Source organism: Electrona antarctica (assembly GCF_951216825.1).
Source record: "Electrona antarctica genome assembly, chromosome: 14".
Lineage (NCBI taxonomy): Eukaryota > Metazoa > Chordata > Actinopteri > Myctophiformes > Myctophidae > Electrona > Electrona antarctica.
The window spans coordinates 38,916,679-38,942,154 of NC_136795.1; the positions used below are offsets into that span (position 1 = coordinate 38,916,679).

General features: G+C 42.6%; 2 protein-coding genes across 3 annotated transcripts; one reads left to right on the forward strand and one right to left on the reverse strand.

Moving 5' to 3' along the window:
• Nucleotides 1-10,229, reverse strand: retreg3 (reticulophagy regulator family member 3). The gene is made up of 9 exons (XM_079520682.1): nt 9,619-10,229; nt 6,542-6,648; nt 5,461-5,491; nt 5,242-5,368; nt 5,007-5,091; nt 4,320-4,457; nt 3,716-3,795; nt 2,949-3,081; nt 1-2,831 (listed from the first exon to the last, which is right to left on the reverse strand). The coding sequence occupies exons 1-9, from the start codon at nt 9,870-9,872 to the stop codon at nt 2,281-2,283; spliced, it is 1,506 nt and encodes a 501-aa protein (XP_079376808.1). The 5' UTR covers nt 9,873-10,229; the 3' UTR covers nt 1-2,280.
• A 481-nt stretch (nt 10,230-10,710) lies between these two features.
• Nucleotides 10,711-21,629, forward strand: tubg1 (tubulin, gamma 1). Of its 2 annotated transcripts, none has more exons than XM_079520592.1 (11): nt 10,711-10,922; nt 12,632-12,744; nt 13,785-13,952; nt 14,144-14,212; nt 15,807-15,886; nt 16,067-16,193; nt 16,869-16,955; nt 18,324-18,473; nt 18,765-18,917; nt 19,613-19,774; nt 20,287-21,629. In XM_079520592.1, exons 1-11 carry the CDS (start codon nt 10,874-10,876, stop codon nt 20,482-20,484), a joined length of 1,356 nt encoding a protein of 451 aa, XP_079376718.1. In that variant the 5' UTR covers nt 10,711-10,873; the 3' UTR covers nt 20,485-21,629. The 2 variants fall into 2 exon arrangements, with proteins under 2 accessions (XP_079376718.1, XP_079376719.1); XM_079520593.1 differs by having other exon boundaries at nt 10,895-10,922; nt 13,785-13,995.
• Nucleotides 21,630-25,476: the final 3,847 nt, after the last annotated feature.

A 25,476-nucleotide genomic window follows, 5' to 3' on the forward strand; every position in this document is an offset into this window, starting at 1 on the left:
TTAATTCCAAACATTCTATTTAATAAGATGTCCACATCAAAACATATCAAAAACAATTACAGCGAAGGAAGAAATACACTACTGTGCACATTACATTGTCTGGATATATATATTGAGGAAATGATTCTATGTAGAGATGGTGTAGCCTGGCTAATAAGCCAGACTCCCAGGCTAGAGATGGTGGACATCATCATCAGAACTGGAGTAGCCAAATCATATACAAACGTTTTAACCACATCAACCCTATATAATTAATTGACTGGGGGTCCCCAAGGTCTCTATACAATCCCTTCTTTTCCGCCCTACACCAAATCTCTTCCCATAAATAGCCAATTTACAAGCTCACTTTGCTATTGTCAATGAATGTTTGCTGCAGAATAGGGATGCTATAGGGTTGAATATGTGGTTAAAAACGGAACAACTTCCCCTTGACGATTTTTAAAGGCGACCTCCTTGAATTCCTGCAACTCCTTGGTTCCAGCAGTTCTATCTTCCATCTCCCACAGCTTTTCTTTACAAAATGAAAATGTAATTGAGCAATTTGCCATTTCTATTAAAAAAAAAGGGGAAAAAAGGGAAGTCAACATTGCCATGTCATGTGATTGTTTGATAGCTATTTCAGTACCACAGCTGTGGCTCATTTGAGTTTGAATGACCACGTGCAATTCCCATTTATTTTTTTTAAATAATACTTACAGCACCAACATCTTTTAATTAAATAAACGGTATAAAGCAGGGCAGGCCCTATCATTTATATTCTTGCTCCGGTTAAGTTTGAATATGGTTGCATTTTGTCGCAAACATCTTTCCTTAAACAGCACAGATTTATGAAATAAATAAGTAATTTATAATAAGCTCTATGATCAACGCGGTTGGATCATGTCAATTTGTTGAAATGAGAAAGGGGAACCAAAATGGGTTGATGTTGCTGGGGGGGGGGGGGGGGGGGGGGGGGGGGGGGGGGGGGTTGAACATACATGGCATAAAACAAAACTGACATTTACCTCCTTTTTCCAAACAGAAATAAGCACCTCACCTTGAGGGACAGATGCAAGGGAGCATCTAACATCTATATATCATATATCTTTATGGTTTAAAAACATTACAAGTTTCTCTGAGATCTGTATCATAAGATAGTCACATTTACTCTTTAGGATGGAGAACATAAAAGCAATACATTGCGTAAACATGTCTTCTTAGGATGATCAGAGGATAACAATAGGAAGTAAGATAAATTAAACCTTATCGACGCAATAACTTTTGTCCAAACTGCAAACCCATGCTTCAGCAAACACTATTCACATCTACACACAAGCCTTTTGAATTCGTTCTGAAAAGATGTGAATTTAAATGTCCCCAAATGGTCCACAGCCAAATGTCACTTGAAAGGTTATTTAAAGAAAACGCATTTCAATAAATGTTTGTAAACATAAAAAAAGACATTGAGGGGGATGCTGAACATAGTTGATTATTCCTAACAAATAAGCAAATGTTCCGAAATGGTAAGACCAATGAGATATTGCTCAAATCTTTCGCTGGAGGTTGTGTTAAGTTGTAACAATTTAACGTGAACCAACAGGAATGTAGTATTTGGTCCCATGTTAAATAGCCCTGTATGTTTCTGGATAATGTATCGTTCTCTTCCTTGTGATCAGTGAAGAATCTTTATCACTCAGAGGTGCATATAACTCAATAATGCTGGTTCGTTTAAATATTTTAAGTTTATCTTACCTTTTTTTGTAGCGGTTATAATGCTCAGCCTAAAAAAATAAAAGTTTTACTAGATAATGGTGAATTCATTTAAAACATAGGAGGAAGATTTAAAATAAAATGTACTTCACAGTGATATCAACTGAAACAATCAGGAGCATGGCTGCTGGAACCAAACAACATCTCACACACGCACGCACAGACGCACTCACGCAAAGACAAACACACTTGCACACGAACCTCACAAAAGCCAAATTCCAATACCCAAAATCTCAGCCACTCGCTCAGTCACACTCCAGCATGGCGTGTTATGGTAAAACTGGTTACCTGCCTAGGTTGAACTCTGCTGATAAACAAACTGCAACGATTTACATTCGGACACAGACATTGTCCGCCATTTCTACAGCCAAAGTACGGATCTCCAGACTCTTTGGGTCCCACAAGTTGATGTTGGTGGTGTTGATGGCTGTCATGTTGTCACATATCTTCAAAGAGTGTGAGTGAGCGAGTGGCAGAGATATTTAGGTATTGGAATTGGGCTAAAGACACACGCATACACACCAGGACACCTCACTGTGGTTTCCCCAACAAGTTGGACAAGAACCCCTGGCCCTCCCCCCGCCTGCTGTTACCCCCTGCTAAGGGATCCATCTGGTTCAGTTCAGACTGATCCAGCATTTCAAAGTCCTCTCCGTCCAAGTCTGTGTCCAGCTCGGAGCTGGACTGCTTGCGGTAGCTTCGTTGTTGGGTCCCCTGCGGGGGCCTCTCTCTCTCCCTACGTCGGGGTCGCGGCTGCAACGCCCCGGCCAGCGCCGCTTGGATCATGTTGCTGGCGATGACTCCTGCTAGGTCACCTGCGAAGTCACCTGCGAAGTCAGAGGCGGGCGGCAGGCCGCTGAGGGACAGCTCTGCGTCCAGGTCGTCCTGGTCCGAGTCCAGGTGATCCACATCCAGCACTGAACCCCCCCGGGGACCACCAGCCCGCCCAGACATGCCCAGGCTGGGCAGCCCAATGCTGGTGTCATCGTCATCGTCCATCAAAGTGGCATCTGGGTTTATAGAGGGGAAGTCTGGAAGATCCTGTGCAAAGGACTCCTCGGGGTCACTGTGCCTGTCTAGATCTGATGATGATGATGGGGAAACAGAGCAGACATACTGTAAGACAAGATAATATTTACTGAAAGCGTCACTGACTAAATTAAAGGCCACCTCTACATCTCCAGTGACTGGGCGCTCACCTTCAGAACCCTCTGTGAGAGGTGTCTGGCCACGGGACAGGTTGAAGGTGCAATTTTCAGTGTAAGACGCCTCCGCATCAGAGTGCTCAGAATCAGTCAGCGCAAGTTCCTTTGCCACAACATCGTCATCAAACTAGAAAAAGATAAGATCGATACGTTTTCAATACATTTCATTATGCAGTCTCACAGATGTTAGGCCATACTGCACAGGAAAAAGCACGTTATTTTCAATGACTTGTAGTGATATTATGCAGAACATAATCGCAAAAACAATTTTTTGGCTGTGGGCAGTTCAGAAACCCGTCCACCAGTGACATCATCGATGGTGAATCCAAGCCAATAGAAACGGCAGGCTTTCTTTTCCTGAAAAGTTGCAATGCAAAAGTTGAAGCCATCGTTCTCACGATAATAAAAATCTAAATATATTTTAAAACAAATCTTGTTTTTAAAAAATCTGCCTAATGATGATGTCACTGGTGGACGGGTGTCCGAACTGCCAAAAGCCCTCCTATGAGACACAGACTGAGTAGGGAAAAAATGGTGGTGTTTTATCATGAACATTAGTGAGGACCAATTATATGAAGAGATGTTGAAAAGTGGTGAAGTGGTCCTTTAATAGTAGCGATCTTTAAGTGTAGAAGTCTAGTGCGTTCCATTTTACATGGACCACACGGCCACTTATAACAACAACATCAACTGTACAAGCTAATGTAAAGCGCAGAACATTTCTATTTCAAACAGCATTTGAAATAGAACATATAAATTACTGTGGGGCAGAACGCAGCCAGCTCCTCCTCGCTGTCACTTGCTTCACCCGAGGCTGCGCCGTGGATAGGCTTACGCAGGACTGCAGAGTACACAGACATATATGCAGAGTCAGACCAAAGTTCATAGATATTACTGTACTGCTCTGAATCTCTGACATTAAGGTGCACAACCGAAATAGCCTACTGCTCATATGACATATAACATATACAGTTGGGTGCCACCGATATTGTCCCTTATCATTTGACCCATTTAGGCCTGACCTCAACATTTTAAAAAATCCTTCTAAATCCTCCAGTTTTCTGAAATAAATATTTTCACGATTTTTCAAAAATAGCAGACCTACAAGCTCGTAGCGCGCCACTCGGTGGCGCGCTATGAGCTTGTAGATCTGCTATTTTTCAATAGCTAAATTATAACATAGTTTAAAACACCAAAAGGGGTTCCCGCCCAAAATGGGTTAACTGTCCTTTTGCGCAGATCACGCAAACCTCAGCAAAAAGAAAAGGACAATATCGATGGCCTCCAACTGTATATGACAAATATAGCTTGGAAATTTGTGTTTGGAGTTCGACTTAATGATGCTTGTAAAACTGTACTACTTACACTGATTGTCCATAGGCTTTGACATCATGAATCCGCGGACGCTGAAGTCCAGCCGCTGCAGGACTGGCTCCAGCTTCACACACACATGCTGCAAAACTCGATGATAGGCTGCTAATGGTGCCAAGAGAACCGCCAACACTGGTAGGGAGAGAGAGGGGAGAAGAATAGACAGGATAACTCCCTCTTTAGTTTTTGCATAAGGGATGCAATGCACAATGCATCCATTTGTGATCTACTATAGTGCAAACAAAAACTGTCAAATTGCTACTCTCCTTGGCCCATTTACACAAACCTACAATTCTAGGTATTATATCCTTTCAAAACACGTGAATATTAACTGACACATAGACACGGTTAACATGCACAGACTACATTGGATTGTTTGTGACATGATTGAGTGTGTACTAGACGGCCTTCAAAGACTCTCTCCGGTCTACACTAGTGTTAGAGGTTAGGAGATTAGCTCTTTCTCAGCTTGACCTCCTTAACCAACTAGGTAGCTCCCTCCCTTCGTGGCATTAATCACCACACAGACTAGGCTCTGCTCGCTGCTAAGGCTCCCCAGATCTGGTTTCCCTTCCCATGCATTTTTAACACTGGCAACTAGGCTGTGTGTTCCCTGCCAATTACGCCCTCTGAATGGGGCTGGGCTTTGTAGTCTGGGGACCAACATACAACCGGACTCACCAGCAGAGTAGGACAGCACCAATCCAGGAATATAGCGTCCAATCATGGCCAGAAAGGTGAGGACTCCACAGCTCATGAGGCAAAACTGACACCACGAAGCACAAGCACGCACAACAAAGTCAGCAAGTGTCACTTAAACCATTAAATTGTTAAAGTTAATGTTGCTACTTTGCGCCAGGTAAAATAAACACCATCGTTGTGTGCGACGGCACTAGGTAGTTTGTGTTCTCTTTACCTTGCCTGGATTAAGTCCTTTGTACAGCGCCATTCTGGACATGAGGGCTGTTCCAGTGACCCAGGTCTCAGCAATGTGGTGGCACAGTTCAGGCACACTCAGAACCCCAGGCTGCACCAGGCCCCAACTAGACAGACAGAACATGTTACTAATCATCATAATCATCTCTCAGCGGCTGCTGGTTACAGTACATACTATACCATAGTCACAGGAACATACCCTTCATTTTCTGATTCGTCCAGTTTTGTGACTGTGGAACGAGAGAGAATATCCATGATATTATTATAAAACCACAAACAAAGTGTACAATACACATCTTTTACCAATGTTCTCATTTTCATGTAGCATATATTTAGTGGATATCTGTTCTGTACATGATCATACTGTAGTTATCAGTAAAGATTTAAGGGGCTATGAAGATTTAAAAGGAGCATCAATTGTGTCTGGTATAATGAATAGCACTTGCAATGTCCAGACAGGGCTTTCACAGCAGAATTAATCTTTAAGCAATTACATTTCACACAAAGGAAAGGAGAGTGGAATAAAGGTCTCTGCACACTGCTGCGCTTTTCAGCTGCACTTTTCCACCGTTTAAAAATCCGCCCACTGAGTCTGCAAGGACCACTTCACCACTTTTCAACCTATCTTCTTCAATAGGTCCTCACTAATAATCATGATAAAATGGCACGGTTTTTTTCTACTCAGTCTGTGTCTCATAGGAGGGCTGTGGGCAGTTTAGAAACCGTCTTCCAGTGACATCATCATTAGGCAGATTATTTTTTAAACAAGATTTTTTTTACAAAAATGTTTAGATTTTCATTACCGTGAGAACGATGGCTTCCATTTTCGCATTGCAACTTTTCAGGACTAGAAAGCCTGCCGTTTTTATTAGCTTGTATTCCCCATCGATGACTGACCACAGCCCTCTTATGAAACACAGGCCGAGTAGAAAAGAAATTGCGCCATTTTTTCATGATTATTAGTGAGGACCTATTATATGAAGATAGGTTGAAAAGTGGTGAAGTGGTCCTTTAAGAGCCATGAACTTTTTCAGATTAATTAGAGCTATGGTATAATTAAAGAGGGCCATTGGACTCTGCAGGGAAGGTAAGGACACAGACAGAATCAGAGCAGAGCCCCTAAAGTCTTTGTTGCACAACAATGTCACTGAATGAAAATAACTGATTTATAAGCAACGTTTCTCTTACAAATCGGTTATATTCGAGAGTGACACTGTTGAAGTAGATTAGACTTAAGAATACAGATGAACTACAAAGAGAGAGATCCCCCAGATAGATACCTCTGATTTGAGGCCAGATCTTATTCTTCCAGGTATCCACACAGACAACAAATAACAGTCCAGAGGCCACCAGGAAGAGCAGGCGAAACGAGGTCAAAGCAAAGAACCTATGACACAAAGAGAGAACACAACTGTGAGCATGAGGTGTGTGCTACCAAAGCATAGTAACCGTTTTAGTACAATGTTCAGCTAGAGACTAAAAGTTGACAATGGATGATGATTCGAGGGTAAAGTGAAATTGAATTAGGGCTGCAACTGCAACTGTCGGTTATTTTCTTAGCATTGTTCTATTGATTACCGTTTCTATTAATCGAATAGCACATTTAATATAAATTATTTTTTTATAAGATCAATGACTCGATCTTTAAGCCTGATTTTATAATTTGTACTACAATGTCGCACAACAGTCAGTGTCACTTCTAAATAATGGCAATAAATCAATCAATCAATAACATCGACCCGTGTCGTACCGTAGAAGGCCGGAATCGAGTCATGGTCATTGCTGTTTATGTGGTCGGCTGAGTCACTGGGATGTCTCGTGATGTTATTCAGAACCTATTTAACTTAAGATCAGGTTTATTCCTTAATTCAATTAAAATGAATAGTGATCCAGAGTCTGCAGACAATGTTTTGACCATATACACTGTACATTTGCACAGTCATTGTTCCATAAACTGTTGCCCTTCGACTTCCACAGCTATGAGCACTGTACTTTAGCACTGCAGCAAATATACATTACAAGACTTGGGCTGCCCCTGTTACAGTACGCGAGTTTTTTATTCCTATGATGGGAGGGAATTTGGAGCGCTGTGATTGGTTGTCAGTGGAGTAGGAAGCGCTGGGCTGTGTTTTGGACCGCACACAAGTGTTTATGCCTACTAGTACTCTATGACTAGTACTAACCCTATCTCTAACTCTAACCTAAACATAACCGCAAGCAGGGGAGCAACGCACCCCTCACCAACCTTAATCCAAAAACTATTAACGTACCCCTCACCAACCTTAATCCAAAAACTATTAAAAAATCCGCGGTAGTAAAAGATGTGGCGGAGGGGTAAAACGAGCGCTCCTAAACCTGAGCTATCCTAGGAATAAAAAACTAGCTTACAGCACACCACTTTAAAGGAGGGAATAACCCTGCTAGTCAGTAATTCAATGTTATACAATGTCTTTACAAATTATTTAAGTATTTATCAACTTATAGTCATCCCCAATCACTAAGAAATAGGGATAATATAAATGAACCAATAGCATGTGATAACCTTAGGCTTATAAAGTGAACCCATGTGATAATTGTTTTTAGGGAAAGCAAAGCAAACCTACTGCAATTTGATATATTTTTAAGTATAATAAGCTTTCCTGTTTCCTCCTAAGAGATTGTCAGCACACCATCCAGTCATTAAATATACTCTGTTGCATGCACAGCCTTGTCACACCGACACTATTCCATCTAAGAGCACAACGCGTTGTGAGCTCGTAGTTTGAAGATCAGGAAGCAGCTCAGAGATCACAGGAGGAGTGGTTTGTTCTTTGGTTTCTAGCTCTGGGAGAAAGTTATTCACATTCACTGGCTGGAGTGCTTTAGTATTAGGAGGAAGGAATAACATATGCCCTGTGAGACTTACAGTATCAGACTCTATGGCACCACTGTACCTCTGTAAGAACACACGTCACGGGCGGCTTCACAATTTAACCACCACAACAGAGTAACATGATTCAGTCATCTCACCAGAATTATAAAAAGATCAATCAAATAACTAGTGGTTAAGCGAGATAGGAAGCAAACCCTAATAAAAAGAAAACTAGCAAATTTCTCAGCAGAATTGGGCCCATGTGTTCAAAATAGTTCAGAGTGTGTATGTAATTGTTGATGTAGTTAAGTTTATTGCTATGTTTGTTGAATGTTTGATGTATTGTTTTGTCTATGTGTTGCGCCCGCGGACCCCCTCGAAAACGAGATGATGCATCTCAAAGGGCTTATCCTTTAAATAAAATGTCTCTCTCTTTCTCTCTCATATATATATATATATATATATATATATATATATCCTTAAGTAAGACAATAAGACAATATCCTATTGGATGATTTGGATCTCCCAGTTGTTTAATCAAGGCCACAAGTTCTGTTGATGGATGGGAAGGCTGAGATACGGTACCCATTATTCCTTACCCTTCCTCATAATGCATACGATTTTCCATTCCCTGTCATTCCATGCATTTTCTTTGGGATACTGTATCAATCCTGGGCTGAAACTAATGTTCACCGACGCACAAGTAACCAGGGGAGGGAGGGAGGGAGGGAGGGGGAGCGAGCGAGCGAGCGAGAGAGAGAGAGAGAGAGAGAGAGAGAGAGAGAGAGAGAGAGAGAGAGAGAGAGAGAGAGAGAGAGACAAACAGTAGAGTGCCTAATATGCCCAGTGGTCTAATCAAATAAAGGGTGGATTCCTGAACTGGAAGAGCAGGCCTCCCTGTCCCTCCAGGCTGCAGGTCAAGTGATTTATGTCACAGGGCAACATTAAACTACTTTATTCTTTACTTTACTGTATGACAACTGTGTTCAGCATTTTTAGAGACCCAATGGGAAGCTAGGCACATAAACACAGCATGCCATGATATCATTACAATGTAATAATTATTAATATTGTTGATTTTTCCTGTCAATTTGTGGTCTCAATGCCAAACTCAGCTGGTGTTTGCTCATTTGTGTTTTGATCGTTAAGCCACATGTCAAACACCGCATTTAGGTTAGGGGTGTTGTGTACAGCCCTCTGGTCGGGGCCCTAGATACAGAGGCACTTTATGTCACTCCATAAATAGCCACTCTAGCGAGAGCCATCTGTCTTGTCTTGAATTGACAGGTGACATGCTTGTATTGTGCTCAAGCATCGCATTATAACGGCCAAACGCATCCATTGTCCATCCCGTGTTGTCTGAATCTGGGTTGTCTATATACAACCTAGATTCAACAACAGTAGACGCAGTCAAATCCCCACAGTGTTAGTGTTATAGTGAATCTATTTGTACACTCTGTGTTTAATGTGCAAAAAACAAAACAAACAGATAAAAGCACCACTCACCAGAACACAACGTTGACCGCCATGTACGTTAGACCACACTGGACGGGTCTCTCCCACACCAGCACGGACTGCAGGTAGGTGAGCAGCCGCTCGTAGGGACCCAGCCTCGCCTGGAGGGCGGCTTTGACAGCCCGCACCTGGCCGTCTCTCTCGCTGGAGCCGGGGCGACTCCTCAGGCCGACGCTACTAGTGCTAGAGCCCTGCTGCTGCTGCTTGGTGGCGGCGTCTTCCTCCATCTTCTTGGCGTGCAGCATATTGATTCAAGGCGCCTGCTGCAAATAGACCGTTAGTCACTCACCGAACAGGTACAGCTCGCTATGACACCACGGACTCAGGACGGTTGCTAGCTAACGTTAGCTTAGCAACCTAAGCTAACGTTAGCAACCGTGTGCAAACGCCGGGCCAGCCTAGGCTAGTAGTAGCAGCTAAACTGTCAGACACGCTACTCGGTGTCAGACCATCACAGGGAAGGACAAGGAAAGAGACGCAACAACAACATCTGACCCTGACTTGTTGTTATATCATGGCTATTCTTCTGACATTTTGGCAGAAAGAATAACGTCGTAGCCTATCTTTAATGTCTTCTTCACAAATATGGCGTCACCTGTTTTTGTTTTACTCGAACACGGTAGGCTAGGCTGGAAGCACGTGACTTCACGTGAGGGGATCGCGCTCGTCCAATCAGAGTCCACGTCAGTGCGGCGCTCGTGCTTCCTGCGCAGCGGCGCGCCCCTGTGATGGAGACGTTCCAGAGAACCTCGATTATGAAATTATATTTAATAAATTAATAATTTGTAATAATGATAATAATACATATGATGTACAAAAATAGTAGTATTCTAGTATTAATTACAGACCGAACACACATATAGGTAGGGATATTGTTATATTCCAAATGTAAAATAAATATTAAAGGGTAATTAAAAAATAACACACATGCAAACAGATTTTTTTTAATATAATGAATTCAAAATACTCAAACGTTTATTATGTTCCACAAATACAAATTTGCTTTACTTTTCGGGTGGTGATTGTGAACCTGTTAAATTAAAAAACGACGCAGTCTCTCAACACAGTGAGTGTGAGCTGGAACGCAACCACGTCGTGAACTGCTGTGTTGTGTTTCCAGCGGGAAGGAGCTGGGTTGCAGCGGACTGACTGACAACAACATCTCTCTCTGCATCTGACTGTTTTGTTTGTACTGTAGCTAGCTGGCTAGCTAAACAACACCCATACGAAGAGGAGAGGAAGGACCATGCCGCGAGAAATCATCACTCTCCAACTAGGACAATGTGGAAATCAAAGTATGTTTTATATACCATACCATGGATCTTTCCATGCTAGCCTGGTGCTAGCCAACTGGCTATTGTGTATGTGTAGACTAGAGTGAGTGGATGTAGCTAACTGCATGGGCTAAAGATGTGTTGTATTTTGATCAGCTGGATACATACAGTACAGCCCTCAAACTGTCAGCTATTAGTACAGTGGTTTTCGACCCTTTTCATATCAAGGCCCATTATTAATTAATTCTGCATTTGAGCCACGGACCACCACTTGATGAGATTTTTAGCCTTGCAGACCCAAAACTAAACTAAATAATATGTACACATCACACATGTGACGTCCATGCTAGGAGACACAACAGGCAAAGTGGCAACCGTTGATCAAAATAACAATTATTCTACACAGTAGCTCTGGTCCATAGCTGCAACGGCAGCAAAGGGCATTAGGTCAGGGCTATGGACCAGAGCTACTAATTGTGTAGACGTCTTGTTAATAAATTCTTCAATCAATCAATCAATTGTAAATTAACTTAAGTAATGCAGATGTTTAACAATTTTACGGGTCCATTTGGTTACCAACTCTCCATCATTTAGCTGGGGACCACCTGCCATTATGTTGAACTGAGTGATGGTGAATGAAGTCACGGTGTGTTAGTAGCCCCTCTCCGGACCCCCCGGGTTGAGCTCCTTTGGACCCCTACCACGTAGGGTCCGGTATCACCGGCTTCAAGCGTCATGGGATGCAATCTGATTTACCCTGACTTAGCCCTGTGCTGCGCTGTGGGTGTCACGCTGACATATTCCAAACGAAGCATATGAACGCTATAGGAGACAACGAACCATCTGACCCCCCCCCCGCGAACGGCTCAGAAGCCGTTAAGTATTTTTAATGTTTGTACGACCGTTTTGGCAGCTCTCTTCCTTCCTTCCTTGACTTCCTTATTGACATCCTATTGTACCGCCTCCATCACCTGCGACAGAGCGCCGGAACTGGCTATCTGCGCGTTCCTGCCTCTGTCGCAGGTAGCTGCCAAAACGGTCGTACAAACATTAAAAATACTTAACGGCTTCTGAGCCGTTCGCGGGGGGGTCAGATGGTTCGTTGTCTCCTATAGCGTTCATATGCTTCGTTTGGAATATGTCAGCGTAACACCCACAGCGCAGCACAGGGCTAAGTCAGGGTAAATCAGATTGCATCCCATGTCGCTTGAAGCCGGTGATACCGGACCCTACGTGGTAGGGGTCCAAAGGAGCTCAACCCGGGGGGTCCGGAGACGGGCTAGGTGTGTTAGCTGGTGTGTGGATGGATCGGATGTCCCACTCCTTAATATAATAGATCCAAATGTGAAACATTGAATATTGATCAGCCCAAGATTTAGACTCTCGTAGACGTATTACGTCGTTTGAATGAATGTAGATTAGAATTATGTGCAGAATGTAATTTGCATACAGATATGAGACTTAATTTAACCGACTACATTTAGAAAAAATAAATTCACATTTCTTAACGGCCGCTGGTAGGGTGTTCCACGTTTTATTGGCATAGGAGCGAAATTAATTGAACCCCTTTGAGCCGAATCTGGGTTGCACGTGGTTTGTTGAACTCCTTCTGGTGTGATTGTGGACTTTGTTGAGTCCAGCAAACTTTGATGGAGGCAAACGGCCATGTTTCTGTAGTTCATGACATGTTGTTAACGTGACTGACCTCCCATCTATTTTTCGTGTTCCAGTTGGGTTCGAGTTCTGGAAGCAGCTATGTGCGGAACACGGCATCAGTCCGGAGGGGATCGTGGAGGAGTTTGCAACCGAAGGGAACGACAGAAAGGACGTGTTCTTCTATCAGGTAATGAATGACAGGATCCTGTTGTTCTCATCCAGCTGGAGCTTATGTTGTTATAAACTAGGGGTTTTCCAACCTTTTTCACATCAAGGTCCATTATGTATTCAGCATTTGAGCCACGGACCACCATTTGATGACATTTAGCCTCTCAGACCCAAGACTAAAAAATAATTTGTCGGTGGATAAGATTTTGTCCAAAATTCCATGTTGTATTGATGTTGAACCATAAGAGAGAAAACAGGCAAAAAGTGATCAAAATAACAATTCTACATTCTTTAATTATGTAGACATCTTGTAAATTAAGTAATGCAGATGTTTAACAATAATTTAAATCTTGAGTGTGATTGGTTTCATTTTATGCTCTCAAGAGTTAAAGATCTTAAAGGGTCAATTTGTTTTATGGTCAATTTTTCCATTTAGCTGGGGTCCACCTGGAACCCCCTCAAGGACCACTGGTGGTCCCTGGACCACTAGTTGAAAACCACTGCTATAAAGCATTGTCAAATTTTAAATAAAGCTGAGTAGGAAATAATTGATCCATCCATTTACAGTATATGACCCACATCTCCACTGCAGTGCCTCCATCAGCCACTAGATGGAGTAGTTGCAGTGTAAACTGGAGTAAGGTGGCTGTTAAAAAGACACTACAGCACTGTTTCCCACACAGTGGGTTGGGACCCATTTGTGGGACTCGGACCAATTTTTATGGGTCATGACTCGAGTAAAAATCCCATTTTCTTTTCCTACATTAAAAAAGTATATATATTATATAATATATTTTAAATAATTGTATACATTTTAAAACAAACATCTAAGACAAGTTGTGTGCTTGTATAGCTGCTATTCTAACTAGTGTCTAATCCCTCTTTTGGGTCTCGCCCTGAAAAGTTTGGTAACCACTGACATACAGCATTGAACCGAATATAAGATGACTCTCATTATAAGACGACCCCCATTGTTCAGGATATTCCTATTGGAAATATATTTAGTCGTCCTCCTAAAAGCCCTCTCCCTCCTTTCCCTTCCCGTGTGAACCGCACTAGGCGGATGACGAACACTACATCCCCCGGGCTGTCCTCCTGGACCTGGAGCCCAGGGTCATCCACTCCATCCTCAACTCCCCGTACGCCAACCTGTACAACCCAGAGAACATCTACCTGTCTGAGCACGGTGGAGGAGCAGGCAACAACTGGGCCAGTGGGTACTCACAGGTTAGTGATCCCAGGCAACAACTGGGCCAGTGGGTACTCACAGGTTAGTGATCCCAGGGAACAACTGGGCCAGTGGGTTCACAGGTAGTAATCAGTCACACCATAACAAGTCACTGTTCCATCTTTGCTTTATTTGAATTTAACACATTCAATTACGTTAAATTTAAAAAAAACAATGCTGTAATTTCCAGGGAGAGAAAATCCACGAAGACATCTTTGACATCATTGACCGGGAGGCGGATGGCAGCGACAGTTTGGAGGCAAGCTCAGAGTTTTATTTTTACTTTTGCATTCATGATGAGTTACAGAAGCAGGTTTACATTAGGTGGGATGTTAGACTGACAGATGCACGATAGTAAAATCACGAGCATTGCTGTAATCGGCTGACCTCATTTACACTTTACAGGTATAATTAATCGATACTGCCAATACAGCAAGAGCCACAACAAAACATTGCAAACTATGTGAAAATAGAAGCAATTTTAAAATGTGTAGCTTAATGAGTGTTTTGTTTTTCTAATTGTTTTATTTTCAGTTTTGAACTGTAGCTGGCATATGATGCCTGCAAAAAAGGGGGCAAAGCAGAACATTTGAGATAATGCTGGCATGCTTTGTGTCATATTGTTGATTAAAGGAACATCACACTGACTGCCTGTTAAACATGAAAGGCCAGATGTTACAATAACATGTCATCTCCAACAGCAGAGAGAGAGTTTTTGTACCAATCTCACCAGCAGACAATCATTCTCTGTTAGACTGAGTGTGAACATGGCTTGCATCACTCAACAGCAGAGTTTGTGTTTCAAATAAACACACACAATGGAGAGGAAGAATGGTGTGTGGACGTGCGGATTGGGCCTTTAAGGAGCAGCTTCGGGGTGAAAAATGAGAAATGGGTTAGATTATTTTGACTGATAGGTGTTAACCTATAGAGTATAGACCCGCCCGCCCCACTTCCAATACCTCTTAAAATAATGGTTTGGTAGAAAATGTTTTCCTTGAGCATTGAATGACCAACTTGGTAGAAAGTCCATGTAAAACGGGTGCTGCTCAGTGCTCACGCATGTCCTCGTAAAGCCCAAGCTATGCTCGGTATTATTCTGAGACTTTCCTCAACAGCCAGCCACCCCATAAAACAACATTCAGACCTCCCCTTGGAGCTCTGAGCTCTGTTATTCATTCACATTATGACCCCACATTATTATTTAGTGTGTGTGTGTGTGTGTGCTGGGTTGGACGGTAGGTAGGTGGAGTGCTCGTGTGTATGTGTGTGTTGGCAGGGTGTGGCGTGTTGGAGGTCGGGTGATAATAGCTGGGCTAGTGTAGAAGGCAGGTATTACAGGAGAGGGAGCCTATTTGTGAGGTGGGGCTGCACTCCCATTTATATAACTGCCAACTGCCTAGGGAGGGAGGCAATTGCTCTCCCACACACACAGACGTTTGCGTTGGGCACGCAGTTATAGTATAGGGCGAAACGCGAACGTGGCATTCACAGTAGCAGTGAGCTGGATAGGGCTGTCACGATTACAAATTTAAGTTGGCGATTAATTGTCACTCAAATAATTGTGATTAACGATTTAATTGTGAGTTTGGCATGATTGAACATTGTGAATGCAATTTAAATTTGTTTTTTTTAGGCTCTAATCACAAATTGCACGGGGCAGATTATGACAAATATACAAATAAATTACTGACATTTAATTATTTTATTAGAAATCACGGTAAATAGCGGGAACATGGAAACGATGACGATTTTGTTTTAATAATTAATTAATTATTAATCATTTAATAATTGCGATAGGCCTATTGAGCTGCACATACTGTACTAAGTCACCTTCTGTCCTTTCCTGGCAGGGCTTTGTCTTGTGTCACTCCATCGCCGGTGGGACGGGCTCAGGCTTGGGGTCCTACTTACTGGAGAAACTCAATGACCGGTCAGTACGCAACTACGCACACACCCACCCACCGCGTGAATATGGGGTCAATAACTGAAACTCTTCTAAGTGTTGATCTTTTTCACCATGTGCCCTTTTCCCTGTAATTGAACTAGCATGTTTTGTGAACACTATACCCCCCCCCCCCCCCCCCCACCCCGTTCGCTCTGTGATCTTCAGGTACCCAAAGAAACTGGTGCAGACGTATTCCGTCTTCCCCAACCAGGACGAGATGAGTGACGTGGTCGTCCAGCCCTACAACTCTCTGCTCACACTGAAGAGGCTCACCCAGAATGCAGACTGTGTGGCAAGTAGCCCTAATAATAGATTCACCCTAGGTGAATTTGAACCATTGATTTTTAACAACATTTCCACACAGGAGATATATATATGCTGCTTCTGTAACAGGGTAACAAGGAAGCAAATAATTACAGTGCCAGAAGTCACTACAAATCTATCTTACTGAATCTCAGTCTTAGATTGATGTGGTATTGCTTGCTTGGGCTGAGAGATTTTCCGATTGGGCTAAACGGTGCACAGTAAAATCCCGGTGTTGATTTGACTCGGGAAGAGTACAAAAATGGAACCAGAAGTCCCATTTAGCCACTCTTAGGAGTTAAATTAACACCAGCAATTTTTCTGCGTGTCCTCTCCAATACCTACTTCCTCCAGTGCCTTACAGAAGGCCCTCATATTGATTGAATTAGGCAGAAAGCTAATAGAATCTGCTCAAGACTTGACCCCCCCCCCCCCCCCTGTTATAGCCACACAGTGTGCCTCTTATGTCCCCCTCCTCCTAAACAACAGCATACTGTGTTTAGTCGGGTTCCCTGACTACTTGATGACTCAAAGGCACGCTCAAGTCTTTCTACATTGCAACAGCATATTGCCTTTCTTCATGTTCGTTGGAAAGAAATGCAACGTTTCTTTCTTCCCACACTTGTTTAACGTTCACCCTCCTCGCCTCTGTGTCTTTTGTCAGGTGGTGTTGGATAACACCGCTCTGAATCGAATCGCCACAGACAGGCTGCACATCCAGAACCCGTCCTTCTCCCAGATCAACCAGCTGGTACGTGACCACTGGCACTCCTCGGACCACTTCATCATTCAGGGCTTTTAAGCCATTCTGGGCGGGAACCCCCTTTTGGTGTTTTAAACATTGTTGTAATTTAGCTATTGGAAAAATAGCAGATCTACAAGCTCATAGCGCGCCACCGAGTGGCGCGCTACTAGCTTGTAGGTCTGCTATTTTTGAAAAGTCGTGAAAATATTTATTTCAGAAAACTGGAGGATTTACAGTCAAAAGTTTCTGGGAACAGATAACTCATTATCTATCTAAAGTATTACAAAAACATATTCCCTGTTGTCCTAAATTATTGCTCCTTAATGATGACTCTTTAACTTTAAGTATTGTTCAGAGACGATTCTGGCTGGCAGGAAGTACCGCTGCAAAAAAAATGTTGGCACTGCGATGGCAAGCTCCACATTCTCTGCCCTTTAATCACTGGAAACAGTTATTAACTGATGTTGTAACAATGGAGCTTTCTACAGCTAGATTGAATGGTGCAAATTATCAAACAATAGATAGCTGGAACCATATTCTCTATCAAGTTAGGACCTCTACTGTATAACTAGCATGACATATATAACTAATTATATCTGTATAATAATATATATATATATATATATATATATATTTTTTTTTTTGGTCTTTGTTGACATTCTTGCTCGTATCTTTTTCTTTTCAGGCCTATGACGGGGTGGGTTGGGAGGGATTAATTTATTGTTCTTTATTTACAACTTGTTTTGATATATGTTTATGTTGCATTTAATTGTTATCATTACTATATTTTTTCTTTTATTTTTTTTATTTTTTATTTTTTTGTCAACGGTGGTTGGTGCAGGGGTTTGGGGGTAGGATTTAAAAAAATGAGGCAAGGGGCAAGCCACTGATAATAATAATTTGAATTATATTTTGTGTGCAATTTCTTGGTATGCCTGTACCTGTGCCTTTCATCCGAAAAATGAAATAAAAATATATCCAAAAAAAAAAAGAAAACTGGAGGATTTAGAAGATTTTCTTTTAATTTCGACGTCCGCTCTAAATGGGTTAAAACGGGACTAGTTTGCAGCATGCCTGTATTTGATGAAGAACAAATCTGTCTGTTTAGAAGAGAGGTAAATGGAAGGTCATGCTCATGCCTAAAATAAAAGGGATTTACGAACTAGTTTTACAAGTTCCTCACACGTCAGACTGGATCTTTCTTTAGCTTCCCTCTGAAATCGGCAGTGTGCAGTTTTCAAAGCATAGCTTGGTTGCGTCACTGGATGTGGATTGCTTACGCCCCAACTCGACATGAATGTAATTGAACTAACTAGCCCAACATCTTTTTCCCTAATTTGTCTCCTGTACCCAACTTAAACGTTCTACATACAGGTTTCCACCATCATGTCTGCCAGCACAACCACCCTGCGTTATCCAGGATACATGAACAACGACCTGATTGGTCTGATCGCCTCCCTCATCCCTACGCCCCGCCTCCACTTCCTTATGACGGGCTACACTCCACTCACCACTGACCAATCTGTACGTTGTGTTCATTTTAACGGAACAAAATATTTAAAAAACACACACTGCAAAAATCTGAAATTGTGCAGTGTTGCATGCGGTGCAGTTTTTAAATATTTATCTATACCTGCATTTTTTATTAGTGACAGAATGGAATGTGTTATTCTTAGCTTTATTTTGTCTACTTACATCCTAATAGCCTGCTAGAGAACACAGATCCTTTTAAACGTTCAAATTTACTATGGCGGGAGCGGTCAAATATTAAGATTATTATTAACTTTTTGCCTTCCTCTCCCCTCTGTCTCTCAGGTGGCCAGTGTGAGAAAAACTACGGTGTTAGATGTGATGAGAAGGCTTCTGCAACCCAAGAATGTCATGGTGTCCACGGGCAGGGACAGACAGGCCAACCACTGCTACATCGCCATCCTCAACATCATCCAGGGAGAGGTGGATCCCACACAGGTATGTGCTGCGTGTATTAATAGTGTTGATTTCGTCGACCGAAACTATGACAAATCTTTAGTCGACTGACGTTTTCCACTGACAAAAAAAAAACAAAAAAACCCAGCTACGATGACAAACTAAACCTATTGACAATGTCAATAGGTTTAGTTTTGACAACGTCAACAAATAAAATCTATACTAAAATGCTAGGGAGAGACTAGTGGAAAAGAGTTCCAGTAGAACTAAAAGATAAGTCATTTTATGCTTGTATGCATGCTAAAAAATAGCCGATCTACAAGCTCGCAGCGTGAGCTTGTAGATTGGCTATTTGCAGCATGCAACCAAGTGTAAAATCTTCCAATACGATGCCATCAAGGCCTGCCGAAATACATTTTAGTCAACTAAATCAACAGTAGATTTAGTCAACTAAAATCTTTAGTAGACTAAAACTAGACTAACACATTTGAGGTGCATAAAGGTATGCATCCATCGTCATGCCATTGATAACAGTAGGCGAACAATATAATTTGTTTTCAGAAATAGCAGATCGATGAAACATCAGCGCTTTGACTTGACATGTGAGCTTGTAGATCTGTTATCTTTGAAGATTTTAGAAGGGGTTTATATAATCTCCATTACCTTGTATAGCTCTATATCCAGTTAGTGTTCTGCATTGTTCATACTAAGCCCATTTCTGCTCCATGTTTCTGTAGGTGCACAAAAGCCTCCAGCGGATCCGAGAACGGAAGCTGGCCAGTTTCATCCCCTGGGGTCCTGCCAGCATCCAGGTGGCCTTGTCAAAGAAGTCCCCATACCTGCCGTCTGCCCACCGAGTCAGTGGCCTCATGATGGCCAATCACACCAGCATCTCATGTGTACGTGCAAGCAAGACGTTTCTCTCACTATACACCCGTTGCGTTCAATTAGCCCTTCGATGTTGTTGAACACATACACAGCTTAATGTCGGGAAAGTTACACGACTGACCCACCCAGGTGATGGCAATAATACTAATCACCGTGCATTACATAAACTCCTGTCGGATGGTCGTTAAAGTTGATTGAGTTGGATAGTTCTCCCTCTAACATTACCACGTATGTCTAGATTGAAATAATGTCATGCACATTTGTCCAGCGCATAGCTTACTGCAGGCCTGCCTTGTTGACTAGATTTAGAAGACATTTTGAAGCTCTTGCTACTGAAATGATCAATTTATATGGAGAAATCCCGTCATTTAACATGCCTCTCAATGGGTGAGAAGGACCGCTTGCCATCGTGGAGTGGGTGGGACTGGGAGGGGCTAATTCTGTTACAACTAGTTATTTGCGTATATATCGAGGCAGTGCTTGAGGACAGACACTCACGCTTCCGTTGTCTTCCTTCCCGCAGCTGTTTGAACGAACGTGTCGCCAGTACGACAAACTGCGTAAGCGCGAGGCCTTCCTGGATCAGTTCCGTAAGGAGGACATCTTCAAGGACAACTTTGACGAGCTGGACAACTCTCGCGAAGTGGTCCAACAGCTGATCGACGAGTACCAAGCAGCCACGCGAGCCGACTACATCTCCTGGGGCACACAGGAGGCCTAACAGTGCCTTAACAGCGGGCGACACATCGCCTAATCGCTCGCTATCGGGCGAAAAGATTAATTATTTTGATCTTTTCGGGCGACGTTCCTCCGCCCTGCCATCGGCGGTAGTCGCCGGGTCCCATAGACAAATAATGCACTTCCAGAAAATTCATCTGGCTGTCGCCTGCTGTTAAAACACACTGTCAGAAGCATATTTACCTTTGTATTAAGTAAAGTCACAATCTTTAGAACTCTCAAGTAGATATGTATATAAATGTTAACATTTTTGGACCCTCCCATGTTCCATTAATTAATCTGCTCTAGCATGAATCCCACTGAATGCGAGGGTGTACTGTAGGATATAATGTCATAAACATTCAACCAAATTATAGCCAAATTATAAAGTAACTTAATCCTCTCAACTAAGAACCAAGCTCCACTTAAACCCAAACCTGCACTATGTTAGCGAGTCCTGTGTAAGGTTTCAAGTCTGTGCTGAAAACAGGGACACATCAATGTCTACCATTTCTCTGCCTGGATACAACCTCTACTTATGGTCAACAGCGGTATATGGTTTCATCTGCTACACTCTTGCCTTTCCCTCTCATTACATTTTAACACAATGCCAGAGTATACGTTGCCTTGTTTGCCGGTCTATTTTTCTATTGAGTTCCGTGGTTCCGTTTTAGCGGTGTCGGTTTACAGTGGTGTAAAGCCTGCACATCCTGACAGGTAATTACATTATGACGGACGGAATGTGTGACATGACAAAGCCCACGTTCCGGACATTGCTGGCATGGTGTGTCGTCTTCTGCTGCTGTGTTCTTAGTATGTTAGCGCAAACACAATCCGTGCTCATGACAATATCCATGTTGTACACCTTCGCCGTTGCTGTACATTGCAGTTACTACATGATTGTAACAATTTCATGTTGGATTGTCAAAACTGCAAGAGCATTCAAATTGCATTTGTGTAACCCCATGTTCAAAGAAGGAATTTGCACAGACAGGGATGTACAAAAATGAAACTAAGTTTGAACCTCGTGCCTGTATGTATACCTTCAAGAGTCAAACGTTCTTCTCTCCAGCTATCCAGATGTATTGTAAATAGCATTACATGTTTCTTTGTTGGACCTGTTTGGAAATATTAATAAAAGATGTTTTCTAGTAATCCGTCTTTAGTGTCGTCTATATTAATAAGGTGGATTGTATGTTTATCAGAACGATAACCGTCTTGTTTCATTTATAATAAGCAGTTCAACACAATATTGCAAAGTTATACAACACCTGGATCTGCAGCTGTTCATCCAACTTAGTTGAGGCTCAATTACCGCTAGGGAATGCCGAGGCAATTAGCAACTCTTGCTCAAGCAGCCATTCTTTTTAAGCAGGAAGGCCATTGGGAGAGGCAGCTATGCTGCATGGGCCAAATTTCACCCTGAAAAACACCCTCTGCAGAGAAGAAGCAGGCAATGACCTCCGTAACCCTGATGGCCTCTCTTGCTGACTGAGTTGCTGGCAGAGATACTTCGCAGTCAGATCTGGCAGAGGCTCACACTCCTGGCAGAAGTACTCTTAAACCCCAGTACAAATACTCCTGTCAAATACAGTTGGGTGCCACCGATATTGTCCCTTATCAATTGACCCATTTAGGCCTGACCTCAACATTTAAAAAAATCCTTCTTTATCCTCCAGTTTTCTGAAATAAATATTTTCACGATTTTTCAAAAATAGCAGACCTACAAGCTCGTAGCGCGCCACTCGGTGGCGCGCTATGAGCTTGTAGATCTGCTATTTTTCAATAGCTAAATTATAACATGTTTAAAACACAAAGGGGTTCCCGCCCAAAATGGGTTAACTGTCCTTTTGTAATTGCTTTTAAATACACTCAAGTATTCAAAATGCAACGAATTTATAGAACCTTGTAACTCTTGTGAAACCACACACACTGCATGCACCAGCACTGACGTGCGTTCTTGTAGAACCACTATGCTACAAAGCCTAATAGAAACGCATAGAAATGCAATAAACGGAAAACAGTAACATTTTGGTAAACATAGTAAACATTTGAAAATAAATGGATCCTTTCTCTACCCCCCCCAAAATCTCAAACATTGAGATTTGGCCATGTGTGTTGTGGGTTTGTCTGCTTTGCCAGACTCATGGAGCTGGTCAGACTTGGTGCGTTCTTCTCCGATCATGTCATCATAATGTCAGTGATGTAGTTCAGTCGGTTTTCAACTCCGCTAAATGGAGAGTTGGTAACCAAATGGACCCTTATGAATCTTTAACTCTTGAGAGCGTAAAATGATAATTCATTTTATGCTCTCAAGAGTTAAATTATTGTTAAAGATCTGAATTAGTGGCCTGGGCCGTGGCTCAGCGGTCCAGGCACCTTGGCCGGTAGTCCGAGTCTGGCAGTGTGCAGCGGGCTCGACTCCCGATCCCGACGGCCTTCACTGCATGTCACTCCTCCGTCTCTCTCCCCATTTCCTGTCAGCCTACCGTCTGTCCCTCTATAAAAAATATTAAATAAAAAGGCGAAAGCAGCAAAAAAACATCTGAATTAGTGAATTTACAAGAAATGTACACAATTAGAGAATGTAGAATCATTCTTATTGTGATCCTCTCCTATGGTAGCCACATCAATATAGCATAGCATTGTGCAAACAACAAAATATTCTTAGTCTTGGCGTCCGACAGGCTAAATCTCATCAAATGGTGGTCCGTGGCTCAAATGCCAAATCAATAATGGGCCTTGAAATGAAAAGGGTTGAAACCCCCTGATGTAGTTGAAGAACTTGGATCCTGAGTTCCCAGGGGCTTTGAAGGTGACATGACTTAGGGCCGATTCATACTATTTTACCGCTGTAGTGCCGAAACGATTTCGGCTCGTCAGAAATTTTCAGTAGCACCGAAGAGCCGACTTTAGGACGGTACCCGCCCCCTCGAACCTCAAATGACGTCACATTGTAGGCTCTAGTCTACAGAGTGGTTACACTCCGTTTTTAACTTCATGGGTGTAGTAACCTTGATAACGATGATCTGCTACTATTAGGCTACTATTATTATTACTATTATTTGGGGTTCATGCCGCTGTAATAAGCCAGATTAATTCAGTCAACGTGTGGCCTGCTAAATATAGTGAATAGTTATTGATTCTGACACATAATAATGATAACAACAACACACCAATAACAAAACTGCCACTCACCAACCGGAGACAGATGAACAAGCGTTCCTCAGCTGGGATGGAGTAGTTTGTGTCCTTTCACGGGCCACTGATGTGAGGCCTTATGTACTTGTAGATCTGCCATTTACGGCACATGACACCAACGACTTATCTTATGCAAAACTGTTTAGTTTTTTTGACTGAATGTGAATAAAAGTAGCAAGGATAGATATGGTACAATGGTGCTGACTTTAATACAGTATTTATAGTTTTTATTGCACTTCCAAGTTAGTCAAAATAAAAATAGTGCAATTAACTATACACACATTACGTAAAAAGGTACCATGCAACGTACAAACAAGCTTAATACAAAGCGACAACATCTGCAGTTTGATTTCTATTGTTTTCTTAAGCCCAGTTTGCACTTCATTGTATGAACTCGATTATGAAAAAAAAGGGGAAAAAATGAACTTTTGGCGCGTGCCGTGGTCATACAACATGGTGTCAACTGGGCTTCACATGTAGCTCAGAGCTGCCTGCAGCTGCGGTAGAAAAAGCGAGGGGACAGGGCTGGACTGGCTGTGTGGAGGCAGGGGGACAGGGCTGGGCTGGCTGTGTGGAGGCAGGGGGACAGGGCTGGGCTGCCTGTGTGGAGGCAGGGGGACAGGGCTGGGCTGGCTGTGTGGAGGCAGGGGGACAGGGTTGGACTGGCTGTGTGGAGGCAGGGGGACAGGGCTGGGCTGGCTGGCTGTGTGGAGGCAGGGGGACAGAGCTGGGCTGGCTGTGTGGAGGCAGGGGGACAGGGTTGGACTGGCTGTGTGGAGGCAAAGACTTGTCAAGACCTTCCTTCAATGGTGAGGAGAAGACCACAGCCTGGTTCATCAGGGGAAGTAAACTCACTGGATTACAAAAAAAAATATCCGTAGAAAAATTCACCTACTAAAACAATCACCTACTAAAATAACAGACTCGGCTGTCTTTATATTTGGCATAAAGTCTTTACTCGAGTCTTTTGAAAAGAAAAAGCGATGACGGATTCCATTTGTGAATCGCTATCCGGGGCGGCTTAGCTGCTTTGCGAGGGGGGGGTTCTTGCTAATAAAAGCTTATACAAAAACATCTTTGGTCCAATACCCAAACCAATGACATGGCAAAAACTTTGGCTTCATGAATAAACGCCAAGTCATACGCCCAAAAAAGTTTAAACACACATTTAGGCACTCGTGTGCCTAAAGAAGACGGGGGGGGACTGGTGGTTACACAGGATTCACTTCTCTAAAAATGCAAACAAAATCAAACAAGGCAAACCCCAAATAAAATGCACCTACGGTAGGTCTGTATTTAAGACATAAAAAAAGGACAAAAAAAATAAATGAGAAATACAAATTGTGTTACATAAATAAACACTACTACATCAATGGGCCTATTAGAATATTGTACTAAATGGCACGGAGAGATGTGGATCTATATATGGTCATTTAAAATGTTTAACCCATTTTGGGGCGGGAACCCCTTTTGGTGTCAGCATTATGTTATGCTTTAGCTATTGAAAAATAGCAGATCTACAAGCTCATAGCGCGCCACAGAGTGGCGCGCTACGAGCTTGTAGGTCTGCTATTTTTGAAAAATCGAAGAACGACCGACATAGAAACATATCTTTTTCAGAAAACTGTCAGGATGTAGAAGACATTTTTTAGAATCTGATCTCAGGTCAAAATGGGTTAAAATGTTTAATTCATTAATACTTGTGGTACAACGGTTTCTCTCTCTAGGAGGTGGCCCTCCAGTGGTCTAGCACCCGTCTTCTGCAGGACAGGCTTTAGGATGGCTCGCCTCAAAA

Excerpts from the sequence above, each read along its gene's own strand:
- retreg3 (XM_079520682.1), bottom strand. The coding sequence starts at position 9,872 with ATGCTGCACGCCAAGAAGATGGAGGAAGACGCCGCCACCAAGCAGCAG. Across the intron at positions 4,458-5,006 it reads GGTGCTGTCCTACTCTGCTG|TGTTGGCGGTTCTCTTGGCA; the intron begins GTGAGTCCGGTT and ends TCTCCCTACCAG. Across the intron at positions 3,796-4,319 it reads AAAGCCTATGGACAATCAGT|TCCTGCGTAAGCCTATCCAC; the intron begins GTAAGTAGTACA and ends TGTACTCTGCAG.
- tubg1 (XM_079520592.1), top strand. The coding sequence starts at position 10,874 with ATGCCGCGAGAAATCATCACTCTCCAACTAGGACAATGTGGAAATCAA. Across the intron at positions 16,194-16,868 it reads CCCAGAATGCAGACTGTGTG|GTGGTGTTGGATAACACCGC; the intron begins GCAAGTAGCCCT and ends GTCTTTTGTCAG. Across the intron at positions 18,474-18,764 it reads CACTCACCACTGACCAATCT|GTGGCCAGTGTGAGAAAAAC; the intron begins GTACGTTGTGTT and ends TCTGTCTCTCAG.